The 23,848-nt window shown below is 47.2% G+C and overlaps 1 protein-coding gene across 3 annotated transcripts in view; it reads left to right on the forward strand.

The window, feature by feature from the left end:
• LOC101742572 (apoptosis-resistant E3 ubiquitin protein ligase 1) overlaps window positions 1-23,848 on the forward strand; it is a 48,230-nt gene that overhangs the window by 13,683 nt on the left and 10,699 nt on the right. For all 3 annotated transcript variants that reach the window (XM_038014391.2, XM_062671335.1, XM_062671334.1), the window contains 11 exons: window positions 2,577-2,742; window positions 10,562-10,770; window positions 11,128-11,267; window positions 11,662-11,802; window positions 12,703-12,811; window positions 13,474-13,661; window positions 14,365-14,563; window positions 15,403-15,599; window positions 15,732-15,908; window positions 16,235-16,412; window positions 21,276-21,421. In XM_038014391.2, coding sequence (XP_037870319.1) covers window positions 2,577-2,742; window positions 10,562-10,770; window positions 11,128-11,267; window positions 11,662-11,802; window positions 12,703-12,811; window positions 13,474-13,661; window positions 14,365-14,563; window positions 15,403-15,599; window positions 15,732-15,908; window positions 16,235-16,412; window positions 21,276-21,421 — 1,850 coding nt within the window. The remainder of the gene's footprint in view (window positions 1-2,576; window positions 2,743-10,561; window positions 10,771-11,127; window positions 11,268-11,661; window positions 11,803-12,702; window positions 12,812-13,473; window positions 13,662-14,364; window positions 14,564-15,402; window positions 15,600-15,731; window positions 15,909-16,234; window positions 16,413-21,275; window positions 21,422-23,848) is intronic.

Here is a 23,848-nt window from a genome sequence, read left to right on the forward strand (position 1 = left end):
CGAGATCAATTATTGTTTTATTTATTTTTTATTGCCCTTGTAGGTAGACGATCATACGATCCACCTGATAATGGGTGGTTGCCGTTGCTATGGACATCAGCAATGGCAGGAGGTCAGACAGGCTGCTGTGTACCGACCAAGCTAGGACGTCTACTGTGATCATTCCCATCAAGACCAAACTTCTCGGCTGCCTTCATTAATAATAAAAAAAAGTCATTACCGCAGAACATGGCACATTCCATAACTGTAGTCACGTGATCGAATACTCAACTAGGTTGAAAAAATTACTAATTTATTCCCCGACCTGCATGATTAATTTTCGTCATAAAAAGGTTTTTTTTACGAATATAAATTATTTTTAATTACGCCGTTTACTACCCCAAGAACTGAAAGATGTGAATTTCGAAATTATGGTATATAGGTAATTGAATATTGTAAGAATGCTATCACTGAATAGGTCAAGGCGCTCCGTCTCTTGGCAACGAACTGCCAACAATTCTTCTTGACGCCCGCAAACGCTAATGGATCGCGGTCATGAAATATGCATTAAAACATCGTAAGCCCGTAATAGGACGATGAAAATTGTATTAAAACGCTGAAAACACGAGACGGGTTTACGTAATCTTTAAAAACAACTTTTAGGTTATTTATTTTGAAATAATAAAAAAAAGTTTAAGTACAAAAAAATATATAGGCATAGCGAAATTAATTTAATATTTTTTCATCCTGTTGATATTGGTCTGGGCATTGTGCGATGTTATATTATATAATGATTGGATTTTCGTAGCCTAAGGGATAAGACGTCCAGTGTATTCATATCTTACGATGCAACAGTGTTCGAATCCCGCTGGCAAGTACCAATTTTTCTAATGAAGTACGAATTTAACAAATGTTCACGATTGACTTCCACGGTGAAGGAATAACATCGTGTAATAAAAAATTAAACCCGCAAAAGTTATAATTTGCGTAATTACTGGTGGTAGGACATCATGCGGATCCGCGCGGGTAGGTACCACCGCCCTGCCTATTTCTGCCGTGAAGCAGTAATGCGTTTCGGTTTGAAGGGTGGGGTAGCCGTACTGACTATACTGAGACCTTAGAACTCATGTTTCGAGGTGGGTGGCGGCATTTACATTGTAGATGTCTATGGGCTCCGGTAACCCCTTAAAACCCAGGTGGGCTGTGAACTCCTTCACCCATCTAATCAATAAAATAAAAAAAGTTTATCGGACAGCAATAATAAACAAACATAGCCTTAATGTTATTAATTTTCTAACTCTCTCATAACTTGACATGAGCTTGTCTATTGTTTCGAGTGTCTTTATACTCAGGCCACAGAAGTGCTTTCAAAAGCACTTCAACTTTTTCTCTTTGATGGCTCTATATGTGAACTTAAGTATTGGGAACAAAAAGAAAACGTTTCTGTTGTCATTCGTTGTCAGCAGAAAGCCCAATTATATTTAGAAAAAAAAAAAAAACACCAGAGCTGTCAAGGGACACCCGGATGGAACGAAGTTCCTTTCGATTAATTAGTGAAGGAATTGTAATTTTTTTTTAAGTTATAATAATAAATTACGGCATTATGAAGAAGAAAAAAACAATACTATGAACTAAATTACTATTGTTGAAACGCTATCTCGAGAAACTGTACTCATTACGCGGACCAATCGGATACGAGCAATGTCACGCGATAAGCGCCTACACGTTGATTGGTCAGAATGACGGATCTAAAAAGTGTCGTGACAACTTTTCGTAAGAACTTTTTCCGTCTAGCCCTCTTTCACAAGGCGCGATAAGGAACTTCCTTCCAAAAAAAAGTGTGTGTGTCCGCTCCGACGCACGACTGGAGTTTACTGGATATAAAAAATTAAACGAATACGAGAAATAGTTCTATATTACGACAACACGATACACTACAGATTATTAACAAATTAACGAGACACAAAACAAACGACTAACAAATATATGAAAATACAATAATGAGAGAAACGCGCGATCAGTACGAGGCTTTGTGGCGGACTGCCGGCGCAGCAGCCCGGCGTCACCTGCGATAACGCGGCCGCGCGTTGGCTCCTGATTGGCGCGCGCACGCATCACGCAATCAGGAGCCAATCAGGCGCATAACGCATTTCGTGTGACATGCTAGTACGATTTTGGTCCCCATAATTTTCATACCCCGGGCCTATATATGTAAATCGATTCTAAAGGAGTAAACTCCAAAAAAAAAAAACTATTAATTTCAATTCTATTCACTAGTCAAGACAAACTATGTATTATCATGTCAGACCTAAGCACTCAAATTTTACTAATTTATAATTTATTAAGGCTACTTTACTTTTTATAACTTCTATGGTAGATAAGTCATGAAAGTTGAACTGTGAAATTTATTTTAATTTTGTGTGTTTCGTGTGTGTGTGTGTTTTTTTTATTGCCCGAGCAGGCAGACGAGCATACGGCCCATCTGATGGTAAGTGGTTACCGTCGCTCATGGATGTCAAAAATGCCAGGGGCAGTCCCAAGCCACTGCCTACCGTAATACATGGGTAAAAAGTAATTGTGGCACGTTTTGTATGTAGGCATCTCGACATTATCGGGATGCGGGACTCCGGACCAGTTGGATCGTCTGCCGGAGCTCCCGGCGGCCGAGGAGAAGCGCCTCCGACGAGCCGCGCAAGTTCTGCAGCAGCGGCTGGTACTGCGACAGTGGCTCTCCACACATAAGCTCCAACATGTGTACACGAAGTACGTATGAACATTGGTTTAAGATTTTCATTTATACATATAAATAAAATTGGAGTGTCTGTTTGTAATATTGAAATAACCGCTTTTTAATACACGCATATGAATATAAAATACACCAAAATAAGATTTTTTACAATTTTTGTCTGTCTGTCTGTTTGTTCCGGCTAATCTCTGGAACGGCTGGACCAATTTTGACGAGACTTTTCACTGATAGGTAGCTGATGATATAAGGAGTAACTTAGGCTACTTTTTTTAGACTAGCTTCGCCCCGCGTCGTAACCCGCGGTACGACAATAACCGCGGGTAACATCGCGGGACTCAGCTATCAATAATAAAATTTAATGTTTCCAAAGCGAAAAGAGGGCGGGTCGCTAGTATTTCATATATTAGAATTAATTGCTGTTTAAATGAGCAGATATAATACCAGACCTTATGCCTCTAGTTTCGAAACACTCCGCCCGTCGAACCGAGAACGGAACGAGAACGTAGACTTGCAAAATGAATGCGGCGTTGTCTTTTTTAACTACTTAAGGTCTCTGTATAAGAAAAGCGGCGTATCGGAACTTAAAAGGAAAAGCATTGCTTTGTTTGCTGAAAGTCTTATGGGTTCTTGAAATAGCTCCACGTAGCGTAGGTAGTTGTTAAAGGAAAACGTAATTATGTTTCATATTAACACGGGGAGGTAAAGCATCAGTTTCCATCCCACATTTTTTTTTTAATAATAATAAATAAATATTTAATAAATAAATATTTACTAACAATCACGCCACGTTAACTGGTCCCGTGATAAGTTCGTAAAGAACTTGTGTTACAGGTACCAAATAATGGAAATAAATGTAAGATTTTTATTATACACATACATATATTTTAATATACATCCATAACCCTGGAAAAGACATTTATATTTAATTTTATCATACAAATATCTTCCCTTGGCGGGATTCGAACCCGCGACCCCCTTGTGTAGTGACCATGTCACTTACCACTACACCAGACGGCCGTTTATTGCGTGTTTGCAACCAGCCTTGTTGTATTAGTTTTTCCAATGCAGTACAATATTAATTTATGTGACCTTTTCGCGCCAGCTTCGCCATGACCGTACACGTCATTAAACTCTGCACTCATAAAAAAAATACAAGAAAAATACCCGAATCCTCGCATTATTATTTATGCCTCGAAAACAGGCAAGCTCCGAAAGCATAACTGTTGTAAAGGTCAGAGGGTGACAGAGATTGAATTTAATATTTACAGAAAAAATACAATTTCGGGCGCGATGGTACGCAACGACTTGAATCGTTTTTATATTCATATTCATTGTTCATTCCGCAACGCGCTTCTTATAGCGAGGATACATATTGTTTAGTCAGAAACACAACGGGTTTCATATTTTTGGGATTGAATTGCGAACGAACAAAGCTTTATCATTGTTTATGGTTTTGAATTGCGCAATTTATTGTTTTCGAAGGCATTTCAGGAACACTGTTTTTGACAAAGAAGATAACTATACAGATAAAAACAAATGTATTTTTGCTTTATGGTGCTAAGCGGATAAGGAAGCCCTTATCCGTCCTGCCACCTGGAGATTTGAGGTCCAAGTCTCAAGAGTATTGAATAACGGCTTTCTCACATTCGGCACAACTTCGTGACAAAAATAAATGGGATGGTGGTACCTATCCGCTTGGCCCAGAAATTCTGCAATTGTTGGTGCGATTCACAAAAACTAGTAAAAGAACATACAGCGAATTGGCCAAAACCCAATACTAAGTAATTATGAATATGTGATAATGATGTAATAGTACCATTACACACCCAGAACGGTCCGGTAACACTGCAGGTACGTTGATCTATCTGTTGACCTAGTTTCTGAACAATGGAGGCCAGGTGGAGTTGGGCTATCGACAGGTTTTCCACCTGCAGGTCACGATGATTGGCACTCTGCAACGCCAATGCAACGTATAAAGTAGCTTTTATTGTTGACACCAGAAGGAAGGGATGAGACGCACAATCGTTGTACATATGTATGTAATATAGATATATTATACTGTACTGATTGTACTGTATTATACGCCTAGGTGGTACGTTGATGTAAAGACTTTGAAGTTTCATTATAATCTATCTAGTAGTTTTTTCGTGAAAGAGTAACAAAGAAAGCTATCATATTTAAATTAGTATGGGTCGATGCGTGCTTTTTTGAACGCAGGGAAACTGTGGTAATACTAATACTAACATCACATGTAACAGTCAATATTATGAGTAACGATATTAAAGTACTAATAGTCCTAATGGTATTAGCCAGTATACGAACCTCATAATCCTATAGGTATAATTCGTATAGGAACCAAACCAACCAACCATAGGTGTAGGAACCAAACTTTGAGCTGCAGATAGAGTAAGCCTTTGTTATTTTCCTTACCTAATCATTGCTAGCGTAAAGGGCTATTCCAACTTCACGCGATCCGGTAGTTGAGCAGGATCAACCTAAGAGAATTGCTAACACTAGCCCTAGCAAGAGCAATGCTTCGCTGAATCTACTACCGGATCGGAATCACGATCCACTGAGAAAATCCGGTGAGAAACTCAGTGGGTAAGCTTGTCGATCGCTAATCTTTAGAAGAACAAAGGCCTAAATTAAATGAAATTTAGAAATCAATTTTACCCGTATGTTATTGGCGTAATGCAATCTCGTAAATGAAAAAATTGTATATATTTTAAATTCGGATATATTTTATCTATACTAATATATAAATCTACAGTGGTTTGTACGGATGTTCCGTTATAACTACTGAACCATGCATCCGATTGACTTGAAACTTCCAAAACTGATCCATGTAGAAAATACATGTACTTAATGGATAGGCTAATATTTATATGAGTGTTGGACTCCCTAATAATAATGACAATAAATAATAATATTAATTTTAAATGCCCAGCGAAGCGGGCGAGTACGGCTAGTATAAGTTCACTGTGACAAGCTCAAGCGGTTAAACAAATTCATTTTACTCACCATTCAATACCTAAATAAAAGACTCGGTTACGAAAGCTATAGAGCAGAAATGCTTCTCATAATATTTTAAAGCTTCGTTCCTTTGAAGCGTGTACTGCTTGCTAGTCTTTCGTTTTAATAGCGTAAGCCACGTCGTGTTCTTTGAAATGAAACTGTCCTGAAATTTCCGTCTGAATGTGACTCGTTTTCATTTAAAAGCCAAAACGCTCTGTTTCACGTGAACTGAGAAACCTTTGAAATGATAATTTCACTCTTTCACTGGAGTTTGTGTGATTTCCTGGGTTTTTTTTTTATAATTCCTTTACCGTGTTTGGTCTATTCAATGTTCTGAATGAAAACGATTTGAAGCCTTATAAAGGTAGTCGTTATTTAAAATAAAATAGCAGTGTGCCTGTGAAAGAAATATTCGGACGTACAGTACTCGTATCGTAGGCAACCCTACTCACTTCAACTTCATGAAAGGTAGTTTTGCAGATCGAAACTTCCCTATTATTACTACTATAGGTAAGTAGTGTGGTCTTTATTAGTAGAGACTATTAAACCAAATTACACAATTCTCAATTATGAAAAAGGCATACCAAGCTACAAAAGAAATGAAACAAAAGAATATGGTCCTTCAATTGGACTGATATTCCCATTATCCATTGATATATACTATTGTCATACCTGTCGTCTTTGCAATCGAGTAGACATCCGATTATATCGCATTCTTCTTAGTCGAATACTTCATTGCTGAAGGTCGTGTCCCTGAAAACCCTTCGTGGCTCTTTGTACCATCAGCTTCCATTTGCTTCGGTTTTCGGCTTTTCTTATCGCATTACTCTCGTTTTTTTATAAATATAAAAGGAAGGCCCTTTATATCAGGAAGCATACTGCTTACGTATCTGTCACATACAAATAAGTTTCAAAATAAATGCTGAAAATGAATACCTATATCTAAAGTCCGGAACCTATGACTACTTACATGAGATATACAAGATATTGGAGTTTATGCTCGATGTTTACTTGTCATGATGTTTATTTATTTTGAAATTTCATTTCGTAGCACGAACGAAAGCTGTTCGTTTCAGAGTTGTTAGCTTAGGACGCTTTCCTGCGCAGTAAGCGTATTTACTGCAATAGCCTTTTATCTCAGCCGTTGTTTTAGGCATACTGCCAAAATCTGAAAAGATTTAAAACGAAGTTAAAGGTCATGCGACATCTAGTAGAATTTAATATTATCGTTTATCTTCATATTAGATTTGAAAAACTAATTCAGGGATAGACAACCGCTTTGTAGTGATTTTGGGGTATTAATTTTCTAACTTTAGTGTTTCTGAGCGTTATGTCATATCTTTCTTTAAACGGCTTTGTACTGTCCCCAGGGAAGGAGATAGGGCGTCGTTTTGCTCGTCCACGACGATAATAAGGACGTGTGAAGTAATAAGTATCCTTATTTTAAAATCAGATTCTCATTAAAACGATTATAAATACAATATCCATATAAATCAGTGACTTAACCCAAATTCCGTTCATTGCGGCCCATTAACCTGTACAAATCAAGATAATACAGGTCGGTATTTATTAGCGAGTCGTTTATCAAGCGGTCGGCGCGACCTTAATGGCCCGAGGGCTAAAAGAGCTGTTGATCTTAATCTGATGGAAAACGTTTTCAAAGGAATTCAAGTGAAAATAAATGTAAATTGGCTATACACAAATTAGCTTACTGGTGGTAGGACCTCTTGTGAGTCCGCGCGGGTAGGTAGGTACCACCGCCCTGCCTATTTCTGCGGTGAAGCAGTAATGCGTTTCGGTTTGAAGGGTAGGGCAGCTGTTGTAACTATACTGAGACCTTAGAACTTATATCTCAAAGTGTGTGGCGCGTTTACGTTGTAGATGTCAATGGGCTCCAGTAACCACTTAACACCAGGTGCACTGCGAGCTCGTCCACCCATCTAAGCAATAAAAAAAAAGCTTAGTGTCGTCTAGATCTCATTATTTTTAAGGTAATGTGGACACAAGAAACTAGCAGTCACGCCATTGAAAACTCTATGTTATCCTTATTCCGCATTATGTGGCGTCGGCGCAATGTCTTCTTTTTCAATTCAGGCCTATCATACGTCTTTTCTTCGCTCAGTCTTCTCTGAAAGATGTTTCACATAGTCCATCCAAGTCTTTTTAGGGACGTCCACTCCTCACATTGCTTTCAGTGCGGTTTTCGGCTTGGAATTGGACAGATCCACGTCTTCCTGTGGGTATCGTAAAAGGTGTCTTAAAGGATTTCTTTTGGCTACCATGTTAGGCTAACGATAGCAAGGAGATTGACGCCAGGCAGATAGTCATATTTTGTCTCGTCGTAAAACTCATGCCAAATCCCTTTGCACAGTGCAATCCGTGAATATATTCCAAGACTTATGAATATCGCAGTCATCCTCCCGATCCACTAACGGTGCTTTTAGGTACTTCAAGCACCGGTCACCGTTCTCGTCGAACCCGTCGCTTGCGACGAAGGGCTCGACGAGTAAATTAACTCTCAGACACAGCCCACTGAGTTTCTCGCCGGATCTTCTCAGTGGGTCGCGTTTCCGATCCGGTGGTAGATTCTGCGAAGCACGGCTCTTGCTAGGTTCGGCCCTCTACCCGAAAAAAAAAAATAAAAAAAAAATCGCAGTGTCCAGTTTTATATAAAATATTATAAAAATATGACAGCTGCTTTTTTTTTAAGACAAGTCTATAAAACCTAGTTGTGTCATATTTAAGGCCTATTAAAAGAAATGTGAGTAGCAAGCCACGTTACACGGTATTATATAATTAGACGTATCATGGATAGGCATTAGAAAATGTGTTGTGATTTTATATTTTTGGTAGCGTTCGCCAGTTTAATGGATCTTCGAACTCAGTGTTTGATCGGTTTTGTCTATTTTGCTTTGAGCTCCTATGTATATTCTGTATATCATTGTCGTTTAGAACTGACGTTGGAATGTTGAAAAATATACCTTCTAAGTAATATATTTTCAGAAGCTTTTTAAAAAGTCTACATATTTACAAAGCACATACACACAGTAATCTTTTACCACTTCTAAAAACACATTAATTGTCTTGTGGCTTTGGCTAAATACAAGAATAACTAGATTGTTTTGTCTTTTTTATGTTCTTAAATGTATATTATGTAATAAAAATATTCAGTCTTCTTTTGAGATTAAGGAATCGGTTTTAGCATCCTCGCGAGAAAGAAAATAATAATAAAAATTAAATGAACAATAGGCACTACTAAAAAAAACACTTTACAAATGCCTAATACCCGACCCGACATAGCACTGCAATAAGTTGGAAGTTGGTAACCGGCCAACTAAGTTAGGGGCAGCCGAGCGTTGCATAATTTAGTTAATGCTCAAGTTACGTGGAACTATGGCGTTGAACAACGCTTTGTTTGTTTAGTAAGTTGAACTTAATTGTAAACTAAAACATTACCAGAACTTCATTGAAGGCGTGATCTAAAATGGCTTCTTTAATTTACCACACGCTGGCAGAGAACTGAATAACAAAGACAAATGTTGCCCCCTGAGTTTCTCGCCGGATCTTCTCAGTGGGTCGCGTTTCCGATCCGGCGGTAGATTCTGCGAAGCACGGCTCTTGCTAGGGCCAGTGTTAGCATCACTCCGGTTTGAACCCCGGAGCTCGCCTACTAGTTAAGGTTACACTGAAATAGCCTCTCAAGGCTATCAGCATAGGCAGGAAAAAAAAAATTGGTAGCGTAATTGCCGCCATAAAAGCTGTTAAAAATTGGTAGTCATAAAACAATATTAAGTTCGGCAAATTAACAATGTTTTCTATTTGTATTGAGGTTCTGTATAATCATAATTATTAATAAATTTAAATATGGATACCTGACCGATTTGTATCAATAATTCATTAGGCAAAATATGAAAATGATTTCTAGAACGGACACTGTTACTTGACAGGTCTTTAGGCGTCGTCGAGTATGCGGCGACCCATAGCCCACTTTTATTTAGAATTAGCTGACCCGGCAGACTTCGTAGTGCCTCAATCGATAAATAAAAGACCTAAACTTTTGTATAAAATAAGCTTAAAACAAACAAAAGAATCCGTCCGACGGGGGACACATCAAAGAAAAAACAAAATTGTTATTTTTATTTAATTCCGAGCATTTTCATATTTATATACTTTTTAAACCTTTGGACTTCCACAAATAATTTAAGACCAAAATTAGCTAAATCGGTCCAGCCGTTTTCGAGTTTAAGCGAAACTAACGAACAGCAATTCATTTTTATATATATAGATATAGATAGATAGATACAGTTTGTGATAAAGATAGCTGATTACCGTTCCGGGTACTAGTTAAGTGCTAACTATCAGCGGCTACTCTTTTCATTATTATTAAGTAAAAGTACTGAGTGTTTAAAGAGCAGTAAAAAAACCTTAAAAATAATTTAGCTTTTATCACCTTATCCTCGTCTTTAAAAAATTTATAATTTCCAATAATATCACCATCATGTTGCAATATAACTTAGAACATGCTTATAACACGAAATTTGCTATCAATGGCGTTATTCTATTGAACAATCAGTCATTCTTAACGTGACCCACAGCGCCCTGTCAACCCTAATTGAAAAAAAATGAGTTTTTCTGTGTTGCCTTATGTTTAGCAACGAAATCCAACGCTATTTACTTGTGACATAATAACCAAATCTAAATAATCACGTGGATTTCCGGCTTATGTTTCTTAATACTTAAAGCGGATCCATTATCCACTACCATTATCTTTCAAAATTTCAGCAAAGAAATAGAAAATTTAAAAATAATTGTTGTTGGTAGGTTGCTTAGTCTCGACGTGACGTCACTAGAAGACGTCTACTGGCTGGAAGACACAACTGCTCGCCACGTTCTGGACCCTAAGGACTTTGGTTCGTGGTCGGCAGCAAGACACAGCTTGCCCACAGGGAAGGAGGCTCTGCAGACACTTAAGATGGAGCTCTGGAGTACCGTGGTCAAGAACAGCAAGCACCAAGACGCCTGGACATGGGGTATGCCAATGTGTATTGACCAGAATCTAAAATAGCGAGGGTGTTAATGTGATATTACTGTTACTGGTGGTAGGACCTCTTGTGAGTGCGCATGGGTAGGTACCACCGCTCTGCTTATTTCTGCCGTGAAGCAGTAATGCGTTTCGGTTTGAGGGCGGGGCAGCCGTTGTAACTATACTGAGACCTTAGAACTTATATCTCAAGGTGAGTGGCGCATTTACGTTGTATATGTCTATGGGCTCCAGTAACCACTTAACAACAGGTGGACTGTGAGCTCGTTCAACCATCTAAGCAATAAAAAAAAATTGTAGCTTTACTCGAGGTTTCCTTCTGATATGCAAAATATTGTAACTCCAGGTGGAATGCTGATTGTTTCCGTTTCGGTGTGCGGGCTGGTGACCTTGGCCGCTATGACGCAACCCTCGTTGGCTCCTGAAGCGAAGCACTCATTGCTGCAGTACGTCACGGGAAAATATTTACATCCACCTAGTTGCAGAGTAAGCTTCTATCTGATTAGTGGTATATAGCTTTTTAATTATTTATGCTGCTAGTCTTACTTAAAACCACGGCTACCCTGCACTCGTTGAAGGTTCCAAAGGGATATAGGTGTGTAGCAAGCCAAGAAAAGGAATCGATTTGTGGAAATCAGTTGTGCGTCATCATACTGGTACCACACTGGAGTTGTACTCTTAAGTGCCAATAATAACTACAGTATGGTAATTTGAGTGAAATAAATAAGATGCGCCACTCAAAGTTTGTCATGGTCCTCCCCCACTAGTACTCTTTTCCGGTGCCAGTCTCATTCTCACTCTCGTCGCGACACGACTGCCCCTGCGGCGTTAATCAGATAATAAAGCTTTTGATTTCCTAAACCCTATGGATATTGGTCAGGTGGAATGGGGCTGGGAGGAACCACAAGTGGTGGGTGAAACGATGTGCTTCACTGTCCTCTGCTACCAGCGCAACGGGCAACCCTATCCCATATGCGACACCGATGAACTCGCGGTCAGCATTAGCCACGGAACCCGGAAGGTGAGTACTTAGATCTGGTTGGCTTATGGTAACAAACTAGATTGGCTGTTGATTTTTGTTTGTGATGACGTCACGTCTCCTCAGTTAATGTGGAAAAACGTTACACGATTTCTTCGACACGTGGTAGTGCGCATTGTGAACCCGCATAGGTAACTATATTAAAGCAGTCCGTCAAGTTCCGGCTTGAGGGGTGGGGTATCCTTAAACTGGCTTAAACAATACAATTGGGATTTCGACCTCATGTCCCGGGGGCACAGTGACACACATATTGTGATATCCACGGGGTCATGTAACTACTTAACACCAGAGGGACTCTGAGTTCAATGGTGAGTTCAAAGGTCAATGACATATTCATCGACAGTGCGTCTTCAAAAATGTTTTCTGCCACGTACCATCCGGCTTTGGAATGAGCTCCCCTCCACGCTGTTTCGCGAGCGCTATGACATGTTCTTCTTCAAACGAGGCTTGCGGAGAGTACTTAATGGTAGGCTGTGGCTTGGCTCTGCCTCTGGCATTGCCGGTAGGTTGACTGTGTGCTCGTCTGCGCCTACAAAGGTATTAAAAAAAGATGGTATCGTTATGTAAGATTTTATCGTAAACTCGATTGCCAGTAAACACAAAACAAACAAGAATTATATCACAATATAATTCCTATGTGATGGAAGGAATCACATACAATATTGAACCAAGGCTGAGTGACAGCTGCTTCGATGTCTATCAATGTCACCTGATAGTGAGTGGATAGCGTCGTTCATTGGCGTCAGCGATGCCAGAGGCACAGCCAAGCCGTTGCCTATCGTTGAGCACTAAGTAGCGCAAACTTCGTCTGAAGGAGGACACGTAGCGCTGGTCATTACAGCGCTAGCGTAGTCTGTGTTGAGCGACAGGTCTCGTGCCCAGGTGCAAGCCGTGATAGAGCTGGGCTGCGGGGACCCCGCGCAGGCCAACGTGGCGCGAGTTCAGTTCACGGTGAGGACGGCAGGAGTCTACCTCATTTCCGTTACTATCGGTATGTACTGTTGTCCGGGACGATCTCCGTAGGGCCATCTGCTTACATAGAGTCAATCACTTCTAGTTTGTCACATGTCCAAACATTTTAAGGGCTTTTGTCGTGAATGTTATTTTGTGGAATGTAATTTCATTGTGAAGATTGTATGCGGCAGAGATGCGAATGTTGAGATGGATGTGTGGAGTGACAAGAATGGACAAGATAAGGAATGAGAATATTAGAGGAAGTGTGAAAGTAGCCCCGGTGATTAATAAATTAAAGAGCGGACGGTTAGCGTGGTGTGGACACGTGATGCGTAGAGAGAAGATGCATGTGACTAGGAGATTTATTGAAATGGTAGTGTAAGGTAGAGGGGAAGAGGTCGACCGATGAAGACATGGATGGAGTATGTGAATGACGATATGAGAGAGAGAGAGAGAGAGTGGAGTGAGTTTTGAGATTACGGCTGATAGAAGAGAATGGAGTAGAAAAATTCGCTGTCTCAACCCCATCCAGTGGGATTGGTCGTCGTTGAATGCTTACTCCTACTGCCCCCGCTAGCACTACTACAACACAAGATATTACATAACATTTATTGAAGCAAACAGTAAAGCCAGCGCTGTGCTATGGATGTCGCGAAATGAAGGAGCGCGTGTTGTGCAATGATGTAGTGTTGCGCGCAGGCGGGGCGGGCGTGTGCGACAGCCCGTACCGCAAGTGGTTCGTGGCGGGGCGCGTGGAGGCGCGGCGCTCGCGCGTGCGGCGCCCGCTCGCCGCGCTCGTGTGGACGGCCCGCTCCCCGCGCGCGCTGCACATCCACCCGCGCGACCGCTACGACAACCCCGCGCCCGCGCCGCCGCAGCCGCACGCGGTCAGTACCGAGCGCGCGACACCACCATTAACGATATAACGTAAAACACATTATGAGTCTGCTGGAGTAAAGTTCACCGTCTTAGTTATTCCGCAGACCAGCCACACATTCCAATCGACCCCATTTCTCGCTGTAAATCTTGAACCGGGTACAATAAGCGGGTTATAAGGTCCAATTAAATGTAATAAATATGTCTACTAACGAGCGCTACAGTGTTTGTAATTACTTTGTTTAAAATACGTAAAATCTTTCAAAAGGTCAAATAACAAAAAACCTGGCTCGAAGGACCAATATTAACCATTGATTACTAAAAAGAGACCAAAACTACAAATAGTGTTAATAAAAAGGATTTTGATGTGCTATGAGCTGGAAGCTTGCCCCTCTTCGCTTTGCCATTGGGTTCATGTCTCGTCCGTCGTCCATTGTGGGCCGTGACCGCCTTAATTCATCACATTTGTTCCAGCTTACATATGCCGCAGTAATGAGTGCATGTAATATCGAATGGACTGTGAATAAATTACTGAATTTCGAGAGCAAACTTCCAAACTATGGTCTGGCCATTTGGTTATATTTTGTAATAGGAAACAAACAGAAATAAACTTTTCATAAAATTATCGCTGTATCTATAAAAGTATTAATACCGATATTTACAGCACGAACTTATCAAATACCAGCGAAAAAATCTTCACCTTTCTACTTGCAGGGTTTCTCCATCAAAATTAATACTTTAACTGGAGAGTTGGATGAGAAGCTGTCGTCCTCGGCAGTGTTCCAGTACGACTCGGTGAACCAGCGCGTCACGATGACGCTGTGCTTCCCCAACGCCGGAGTCTACAAGGCCGCCATTTATTATGAAGATGTTCTGCTTCACAACGGACAGTTTGACTGCATTGTGCTGACACGTGAGTAGCTTCAGTACAGATCACGCCGGTGCTTGCTGCAGTGAGAGTGGGGGTCATCTCCAAAGGGTTGTGGCGACTCACTTACCCGCCATTACTTGGGCAACCGCCTTACAATTCGACCAAATCGCTGTCGCTTATGAATTTAGGCAATCATCCATTATTGTTGTTCAACATTTCGGAAATTTCGAAAAACTGAGGGCAGTACATATCGATATTCGCCGTGTTACCCATCGTTCGTGTCAGTGCCTTTACTACTCCTACATGTTCGTCCTTTTTCGTACCACTTGTGTTATAGTTCGTTTGTGTATTTTTTTTTTTCGTTCGGATTGTCGATAATTCCATTTTCACGGATCGTTTGGAACCTCTGGGGCTGCGGAGGGACTTCGGTTCCCTCTGTATTTTGTATCGTATGTTCCATGGGAAGTGCTCTGAGGAATTGTTCGAGCTGATACCGGCATCTCGTTTTTATCATCGCACCGCCCGCCACCGGAGTAGAGTTCATCCATACTACCTGGAGCCACTGCGGTCATCCACAGTGCGTTTCCAGAGATCTTTTTTGCCGCGTACCATCCGGCTATGGAATGAGCTCCCCTCCACGGTGTTTCCCGAGCGCTATGACATGTCCTTCTTCAAACGAGGCTTGTGGAGAGTATTAAGCGGTAGGCAGCGGCTTGACTCTGCCCTTGGCATTGCTGAAGTCCATGGGCGACGGTAACCACTCACCATCAGGTGTGCCGTATGCTCGTCTGCCTACAAGGGCAATAAAAAAAAGGTCTCTAATTACCACTGAATAATCATTACGAAAAATATTTGCGAAATTTGTATGTTGCATTTGACAGCGAGCGACGCGGCCACCGTGCAGCGCAACCTGTCGTCCCGGCGGCACAACATCACGTTCGAGGCGCGGCTGCTGTCCCCGGGCCGCCCGCGCCGCGTGCTGTGCTGCCTCAACCCGAAGCAGCTCATCGTCAAGGACTACATGTTCAAGTTCATACCGAAGAGGATCACGTCTTTTCGACTTTGCCCGTCTACTAAGGTCAGCGGGGCGCGTCTATCTAACCCAACCCACATGAACACGTACAGTGGGGCATACAATTAAGAATGATTATTTAAATGGATCTACTCTCCAAACTAATAAGTAATTGAAAAACTTTCCATGTCCGGGCAGCTGATCATGGAGCCGGCGGGAGGGGCGGCGGGAGGGGCGGCGGAGGGCGGCGGCGAGGTGTGCGTGGAGGACGGCGTGCAGGAGGCGGTGCGGCTGCAGTGCGCCCAGCGGGACCTGCTGGCCGCCTGCTTCACGCACCTGCTGCTGGACAACTGCGGAGGAGAGGACTCCTTTAAGGTATGTGGCGGGTAGCCATTATACAACGCAAGGTATTTGACAAATGCCTGAATCTCGCTTATGACATGTTCAAGATAAGCTCGCATATATACAAGTTCCGAACAACAACATTCGGACCGTCGGTCTACCGAGCAATTTCACCCGCTCGGTGGAAGATCTTTCCTTAAGTCGTTTAAACATCCCAAATGGTACAATGAGATCATCACACCATTACTCTTAAAACCTTAAATTAAATCTAAAACCTTCAGCTTAGCCTTTTAACCTTATATATTTTAACATAAATTGAAAACCATTTCCTAATTCTGTGACTCATGTAAATTCAACAGAATAAGCAAGAGTTCTTCTATAGTGAAATGCGCAAAGCTCACTCCAAGCACCCCCACGACAAGTTGAGCTTGCGCGTGACCCGCGCCGACCTCATTCGCTCCAGCCTAAAGGCCACCAAGCACTTCACCGTGGCCGACTGGTGTAAGAATTTCGACGTCAGCTTCCAGGGCGAGCAAGGTACATTAGTCCTCTCATTCGTTTGAAATTCTTTAAAATTGTCGTCTCTTCCCATCGAATAACACATGGTGGTTTTATTTAGGACTGTATTTAAGTTTGTGTGAAGCGCAATAATATGGACTACCAGTGTTAGGGCCCGCATGGCTGCCCAGTGGGGCGGGTGCGCTCAGTGCGTACAGAGCGAGGGCGGTGTGTGGTGCAGGTGTGGACTGGGGCGGCGTGCGGGCGAGTGGGTCGCGTGGCCCCCCGGTGGGGCGGGTGCGCTCAGTGCGTACAGAGCGAGGGCGGTGTGTGGTGCAGGTGTGGACTGGGGCGGCGTGCGGGCGAGTGGGTCGCGTGGCCCCCCGGTGGGGCGGGTGCGCTCAGTACGTACAGAGCGAGGGCGGTGTGTGGTGCAGGTGTGGACTGGGGCGGCGTGCGGGCGAGTGGGTCGCGTGGCCCCCCGGTGGGGCGGGTGCGCTCAGTGCGTACAGAGCGAGGGCGGTGTGTGGTGCAGGTGTGGACTGGGGCGGCGTGCGGGCGAGTGGGTCGCGTGGCCCCCCGGTGGGGCGGGTGCGCTCAGTACGTACAGAGCGAGGGCGGTGTGTGGTGCAGGTGTGGACTGGGGCGGCGTGCGGGCGAGTGGGTCGCGTGGCCCCCCGGTGGGGCGGGTGCGCTCAGTGCGTACAGAGCGAGGGCGGTGTGTGGTGCAGGTGTGGACTGGGGCGGCGTGCGGGCGAGTGGGTCGCGTGGCCCCCCGGTGGGGCGGGTGCGCTCAGTACGTACAGAGCGAGGGCGGTGTGTGGTGCAGGTGTGGACTGGGGCGGCGTGCGGGCGAGTGGGTCGCGTGGCCCCCCGGTGGGGCGGGTGCGCTCAGTACGTACAGAGCGAAGGCGGTGTGTGGTGCAGGTGTGGACTGGGGCGGTGTGTGGTGCAGGTGTGGACTGGGGCGGCGTGCGGGCGAGTGGGTCGCGTGGCCCCCCGGTGGGGCGGGTGCGCTCAGTACGTACAGAGCGAGGGCGGTGTGTGGTGCAGGTGTGGACTGGGGCGGCGTGCGGGCGAGTGGGTCGCGTGGCCCCCCGGTGGGGCGGGTGCGCTCAGTGCGTACAGAGCGAGGGCGGTGTGTGGTGCAGGTGTGGACTGGGGCGGCGTGCGGGCGAGTGGGTCGCGTGGCCCCCCGGTGGGGCGGGTGCGCTCAGTACGTACAGAGCGAGGGCGGTGTGTGGTGCAGGTGTGGACTGGGGCGGCGTGCGGGCGAGTGGGTCGCGTGGCCCCCCGGTGGGGCGGGTGCGCTCAGTGCGTACAGAGCGAGGGCGGTGTGTGGTGCAGGTGTGGACTGGGGCGGCGTGCGGGCGAGTGGGTCGCGTGGCCCCCCGGTGGGGCGGGTGCGCTCAGTACGTACAGAGCGAGGGCGGTGTGTGGTGCAGGTGTGGACTGGGGCGGCGTGCGGGCGAGTGGGTCGCGTGGCCCCCCGGTGGGGCGGGTGCGCTCAGTACGTACAGAGCGAAGGCGGTGTGTGGTGCAGGTGTGGACTGGGGCGGTGTGTGGTGCAGGTGTGGACTGGGGCGGCGTGCGGGCGAGTGGGTCGCGTGGCCCCCCGGTGGGGCGGGTGCGCTCAGTACGTACAGAGCGAGGGCGGTGTGTGGTGCAGGTGTGGACTGGGGCGGCGTGCGGGCGAGTGGGTCGCGTGGCCCCCCGGTGGGACGGGTGCGCTCAGTACGTACAGAGCGAGGGCGGTGTGTGGTGCAGGTGTGGACTGGGGCGGCGTGCGGGCGAGTGGGTCGCGTGGCCCCCCGGTGGGGCGGGTTGGCTCAGTACGTACAGAGCGAGGGCGGTGTGTGGTGCAGGTGTGGACTGGGGCGGCGTGCGAGCGAGTGGGTCGCGTGGCCCCCCGGTGGGACGGGTGCGCTCAGTACGTACAGAGCGAGGGCGGTGTGTGGTGCAGGTGTGGACTGGGGCGGCGTGCGGGCGAGTGGGTCGCGTGGCCCCCCGGTGGGGCGGGTTGGCTCAGTACGTACAGAGCGAGGGCGGTGTGTGGTGCAGGTGTGGACTGGGGCGGCGTGCGAGCGAGTGGGTCGCGTGGCCCCCCGGTGGGGCGGGTTGGCTCAGTACGTACAGAGCGAGGGCGGTGTGTGGTGCAGGTGTGGACTGGGGCGGCGTGCGAGCGAGTGGGTCGCGTGGCCCCCTGGTGGGGCGGGTTGGCTCAGTACGTACAGAGCGAGGGCGGTGTGTGGTGCAGGTGTGGACTGGGGCGGCGTGCGAGCGAGTGGGTCGCGTGGCCCCCCGGTGGGGCGGGTTGGCTCAGTACGTACAGAGCGAGGGCGGTGTGTGGTGCAGGTGTGGACTGGGGCGGCGTGCGGGCGAGTGGGTCGCGTGGCCCCCCGGTGGGGCGGGTGCGCTCAGTACGTACAGAGCGAGGGCGGTGTGTGGTGCAGGTGTGGACTGGGGCGGCGTGCGGGCGAGTGGGTCGCGTGGCCCCCCGGTGGGGCGGGTGCGCTCAGTACGTACAGAGCGAGGGCGGTGTGTGGTGCAGGTGTGGACTGGGGCGGCGTGCGGGCGAGTGGGTCGCGTGGCCCCCCGGTGGGACGGGTGCGCTCAGTACGTACAGAGCGAGGGCGGTGTGTGGTGCAGGTGTGGACTGGGGCGGCGTGCGGGCGAGTGGGTCGCGTGGCCCCCCGGTGGGGCGGGTTGGCTCAGTACGTACAGAGCGAGGGCGGTGTGTGGTGCAGGTGTGGACTGGGGCGGCGTGCGAGCGAGTGGGTCGCGTGGCCCCCCGGTGGGACGGGTGCGCTCAGTACGTACAGAGCGAGGGCGGTGTGTGGTGCAGGTGTGGACTGGGGCGGCGTGCGGGCGAGTGGGTCGCGTGGCCCCCCGGTGGGGCGGGTTGGCTCAGTACGTACAGAGCGAGGGCGGTGTGTGGTGCAGGTGTGGACTGGGGCGGCGTGCGAGCGAGTGGGTCGCGTGGCCCCCCGGTGGGGCGGGTTGGCTCAGTACGTACAGAGCGAGGGCGGTGTGTGGTGCAGGTGTGGACTGGGGCGGCGTGCGAGCGAGTGGGTCGCGTGGCCCCCTGGTGGGGCGGGTTGGCTCAGTACGTACAGAGCGAGGGCGGTGTGTGGTGCAGGTGTGGACTGGGGCGGCGTGCGAGCGAGTGGGTCGCGTGGCCCCCCGGTGGGGCGGGTTGGCTCAGTACGTACAGAGCGAGGGCGGTGTGTGGTGCAGGTGTGGACTGGGGCGGCGTGCGGGCGAGTGGGTCGCGTGGCCCCCCGGTGGGGCGGGTGCGCTCAGTACGTACAGAGCGAGGGCGGTGTGTGGTGCAGGTGTGGACTGGGGCGGCGTGCGGGCGAGTGGGTCGCGTGGCCCCCCGGTGGGGCGGGTGCGCTCAGTACGTACAGAGCGAGGGCGGTGTGTGGTGCAGGTGTGGACTGGGGCGGCGTGCGGGCGAGTGGGTCGCGTGGCCCCCCGGTGGGACGGGTGCGCTCAGTACGTACAGAGCGAGGGCGGTGTGTGGTGCAGGTGTGGACTGGGGCGGCGTGCGGGCGAGTGGGTCGCGTGGCCCCCCGGTGGGGCGGGTTGGCTCAGTACGTACAGAGCGAGGGCGGTGTGTGGTGCAGGTGTGGACTGGGGCGGCGTGCGAGCGAGTGGGTCGCGTGGCCCCCCGGTGGGACGGGTGCGCTCAGTACGTACAGAGCGAGGGCGGTGTGTGGTGCAGGTGTGGACTGGGGCGGCGTGCGGGCGAGTGGGTCGCGTGGCCCCCCGGTGGGGCGGGTTGGCTCAGTACGTACAGAGCGAGGGCGGTGTGTGGTGCAGGTGTGGACTGGGGCGGCGTGCGAGCGAGTGGGTCGCGTGGCCCCCCGGTGGGGCGGGTTGGCTCAGTACGTACAGAGCGAGGGCGGTGTGTGGTGCAGGTGTGGACTGGGGCGGCGTGCGAGCGAGTGGGTCGCGTGGCCCCCTGGTGGGGCGGGTTGGCTCAGTACGTACAGAGCGAGGGCGGTGTGTGGTGCAGGTGTGGACTGGGGCGGCGTGCGAGCGAGTGGGTCGCGTGGCCCCCCGGTGGGGCGGGTTGGCTCAGTACGTACAGAGCGAGGGCGGTGTGTGGTGCAGGTGTGGACTGGGGCGGCGTGCGAGCGAGTGGGTCGCGTGGCCCCCCGGTGGGGCGGGTGCGCTCAGTACGTACAGAGCGAGGGCGGTGTGTGGTGCAGGTGTGGACTGGGGCGGCGTGCGGGCGAGTGGGTCGCGTGGCCCCCCGGTGGGGCGGGTGCGCTCAGTACGTACAGAGCGAGGGCGGTGTGTGGTGCAGGTGTGGACTGGGGCGGCGTGCGAGCGAGTGGGTCGCGTGGCCCCCCGGTGGGGCGGGTTGGCTCAGTACGTACAGAGCGAAGGCGGTGTGTGGTGCAGGTGTGGACTGGGGCGGCGTGCGAGCGAGTGGTCGCGTGGCCCCCCGGTGGGGCGGGTTGGCTCAGTACGTACAGAGCGAGGGCGGTGTGTGGTGCAGGTGTGGACTGGGGCGGCGTGCGAGCGAGTGGGTCGCGTGGCCCCCCGGTGGGGCGGGTTGGCTCAGTACGTACAGAGCGAGGGCGGTGTGTGGTGCAGGTGTGGACTGGGGCGGCGTGCGAGCGAGTGGGTCGCGTGGCCCCCCGGTGGGGCGGGTTGGCTCAGTACGTACAGAGCGAGGGCGGTGTGTGGTGCAGGTGTGGACTGGGGCGGCGTGCGAGCGAGTGGGTCGCGTGGCCCCCCGGTGGGGCGGGTTGGCTCAGTACGTACAGAGCGAGGGCGGTGTGTGGTGCAGGTGTGGACTGGGGCGGCGTGAGAGCGAGTGGGTCGCGTGGCCCCCCGGTGGGGCGGGTTGGCTCAGTACGTACAGAGCGAGGGCGGTGTGTGGTGCAGGTGTGGACTGGGGCGGCGTGCGGCGCGAGTGGTTCACGCAGGTGTGCGCGCAGCTGTTCGACGCCCGACGCGCGCTGTTCGTGCCGTTCAGCGACGCGCCGGCCGCGCTGGTGCACCCCAACCCCGCTCGGCCGCCGCATCTCAAGGTCTCACAACTACTCTCTGTATACCATGTGCACTTCCATGATTCACCGTTTTTTTTTTGTACCGATCGGTCGTTTTCTCATCCGTTACTTTTCACCCTTTCGTTATTTTATTTTTTTATAATTTTTGTTATTGCTTAGATGCGTGAACGAGCTCACAGCCCATCTGGTGTTAAGTGGTTACTGGAGCCTATCTATAACGTAAATGCGCCACCCACCTTGAGATATAAATTCTAAGATCTCAGTATAGTTACGATGGCTGCCCCACCCTTCAAACCGAAACGCATTACTGCTTCACAGCAAAAAAAGGCAGGGCGGTAGTACCTACCCGTGCGGACTCACAAGAGATCCTACCACCAGTAATAACGCAAATTATAATTTTGCGAGTTTGATATTTATTACACGACGTTATTCCTTCACCGTGGAAGTCAATCTTGAACATTTATTGAGTACGTATTTCGTACTCATTTTTATTAGTTTCATTCCGAAATTGTTTCATTTTTTCTTTACAGTCATTAATTAGCTAGATGATTACAGAAAAAAAAAAACTTTAATTATCAATAATTTAAAGTGTGTTCTCAAATGACGTCATCATTGGCTTTATTAAAACAGATACCTGTGTATGTCTGTATTTTTATATACTCTGTGCATGACTCGAATATCAGTTTTGATAGGACTTTTTGGCGGGAACGCGAGCAGTGAAGTTGTGTGATGTTTTATTTTGTCTATTTAGTGTTTCTTCAGGTTTAAATGTGTAATAACGGTGGTTTATTAACTGTTTAATATCTGTGAAAGTGCACAAATGTGGGAAAATGAAACAAAGCTGCTGGACGTAACTTCTCGGGTTCCTCCAAAAAGTCCACTGAAAAAATCTCAGTAAATGACCACCATTTTACTGCGATTATATTTCATCCCATATCATCTCATTTCATTAAATTTCATCCCATTGATTAATGTCTCAAATTAATCATCTTCATTTCATTTCACTCCATATTATCATTTTTCATAAAATTAAGAATATAAAGTAAAATAAGACATGACTTAAAGGTCTTAGTTACCAGGTCATAAAATCTCTTAAAAAAAAAAATCAGTTTTGATAGATTTGTGGACTTTTTGGCGGGAACGCGAGGAGTGAAGTTGTGTGATTTGTTTTATTTTGTCTATTTAGTGTTTCTTCGGGTTTAAATGTGTAATAATGGTGGTTTATTAACTGTTTAATATCTGTGAAAGTGCACAAATGTGGAAAAATGAAATAAAGCCGCTGGACGTAACATCTCGGGATCCTCCAAAAAGTTCACTGAAAAAATCTTAGTAAATGACCACCATTTTACTGAGATTATATTTCATCTCATTTCATTTCATTTAATTTCATCCCAGTTGATTAATGTTTCAAATTAATCATCTTCATTTCAATTCACTCCATAATATCATTTTTATCAAAAATATGAATATAAATTAAAATAAGGCATGGCTTAAAGGTCTCCGTTATCAGGTCATAAAATCCCTTAAAAAAATCAGTTTTGATAGTTCATCGACAACCTCAAAGGACTTTTTGGCGAGAACGCGAAGAGGGAAGTTTTGTGAATTGTTTTATTTTGTCTATTTTGTGTTTCTTCAGGTGTAAATGTGTAATAACGGTGAATTATTAACTGTTTAGTATCTGTGAAAGTGCACAAATGAGGGAAAATGAAACAAAGCCGCTGGACGTAGCTTCTCGGGGTACTTCAAAAAGTCCACTGAAAAAGTAAATAACCACCATTTTACTGAGATTACATTTCATCCCATATCATCTCATCTCATTGTATTTCATGCCAAATTAATTAATGTTTCAAATTAATCAGTTTCATTTCATTTCACTCCATATTATAATTTTTCATAAAAAAGAATATAAAAGATTAGGCTGTATGGTATGATACATTTGCCTTTCCAGTTGGAAAAATGGAACTACTACTCAAAGCATGAAGTTAGTCATTATTTGAACACCGTCAAAACTTTTTATAGTCTTGTCTATCAATGCCTTGTATAAAAATCCGAACGTGTTTTCAGAAATTGTTCTCAAGTTCTTAGATAAAATAATGATTCGTTATTGACGTGACAACGTCTTATAATTCGATGGAGCCGGCTGCACGCACGAAAAAACATGACTCATGCGGCGTTATCTCGCTTTGAGGCGTTCCATTTTAGGCTTGAAGTGCAAGCGAGACCCCGCAACGTTCGACAAAGAGGCACAATAGGCCTCCTCGTTCGGCAGCGTTCGACATCTATCTCTCTCCTACTTGAGTGTGCGATGCATCCGCGTGGACAGCTGCTATACAATAATACATTTACACGTTTTCGTCAAGTATGAAGTTTAGTGAAAAGTGAATGTCGTATCAATTGTCCATACAAAATATCTATCAGACAAATAAAATTAAAATTTTCTTTTGAAAA

The sequence above is a fragment of the Bombyx mori genome, chromosome 12, assembly GCF_030269925.1.
Source record: "Bombyx mori chromosome 12, ASM3026992v2".
Taxonomy (NCBI): domain Eukaryota; kingdom Metazoa; phylum Arthropoda; class Insecta; order Lepidoptera; family Bombycidae; genus Bombyx; species Bombyx mori.